The sequence below is a fragment of the Fulmarus glacialis genome, unplaced genomic scaffold, assembly GCF_000690835.1.
Source record: "Fulmarus glacialis isolate BGI_N327 unplaced genomic scaffold, ASM69083v1 scaffold22498, whole genome shotgun sequence".
NCBI classification, from domain to species: domain Eukaryota; kingdom Metazoa; phylum Chordata; class Aves; order Procellariiformes; family Procellariidae; genus Fulmarus; species Fulmarus glacialis.
The window spans coordinates 536-871 of NW_009229315.1; the positions used below are offsets into that span (position 1 = coordinate 536).

The 336-nt window shown below is 64.0% G+C and overlaps 1 protein-coding gene across 1 annotated transcript in view; it reads right to left on the reverse strand.

The window, feature by feature from the left end:
- The window catches only part of LOC104081193 (ras GTPase-activating-like protein IQGAP3), a gene marked incomplete at both ends in the record, with an annotated part of 2,877 nt that overhangs the window by 479 nt on the left and 2,062 nt on the right, over positions 1-336 (reverse strand). The window contains one exon of the mRNA XM_009583830.1: positions 145-223. Coding sequence (XP_009582125.1) covers positions 145-223 — 79 coding nt within the window. The remainder of the gene's footprint in view (positions 1-144; positions 224-336) is intronic.

The following is a 336-nucleotide window of genomic DNA, read 5'->3' on the forward strand; positions in this document are numbered from 1 at the left end:
CGGGTCTGAAGCTGGCCTGAGCAGACAGCCCCTTTCTGCCATGGCCACCACCCCGGGCAGGCTCTCCTCTGCAGCCTGGGGTTCCACGGTCCCACCGATAAGCTCAGGAGACCCCCCAGGAGGGGAAGCCACAGCTTTGCTCACCGTTCACTTTGTTGATGGTCCCTTGGATTTCAGCCTGGGTCAGACACCGGTCGTAGATGTCCTCTCCCTCGGGGATCACCTGCAGGGACTGGAGAGGGACTCCCCACCCTGAGCGTTCCGCCCAAGCGCACCCCAACGGCACGCACCGGGGGTCCTCTGCAGATGCCTGGGCTCATTTCCCAACTGGACCAC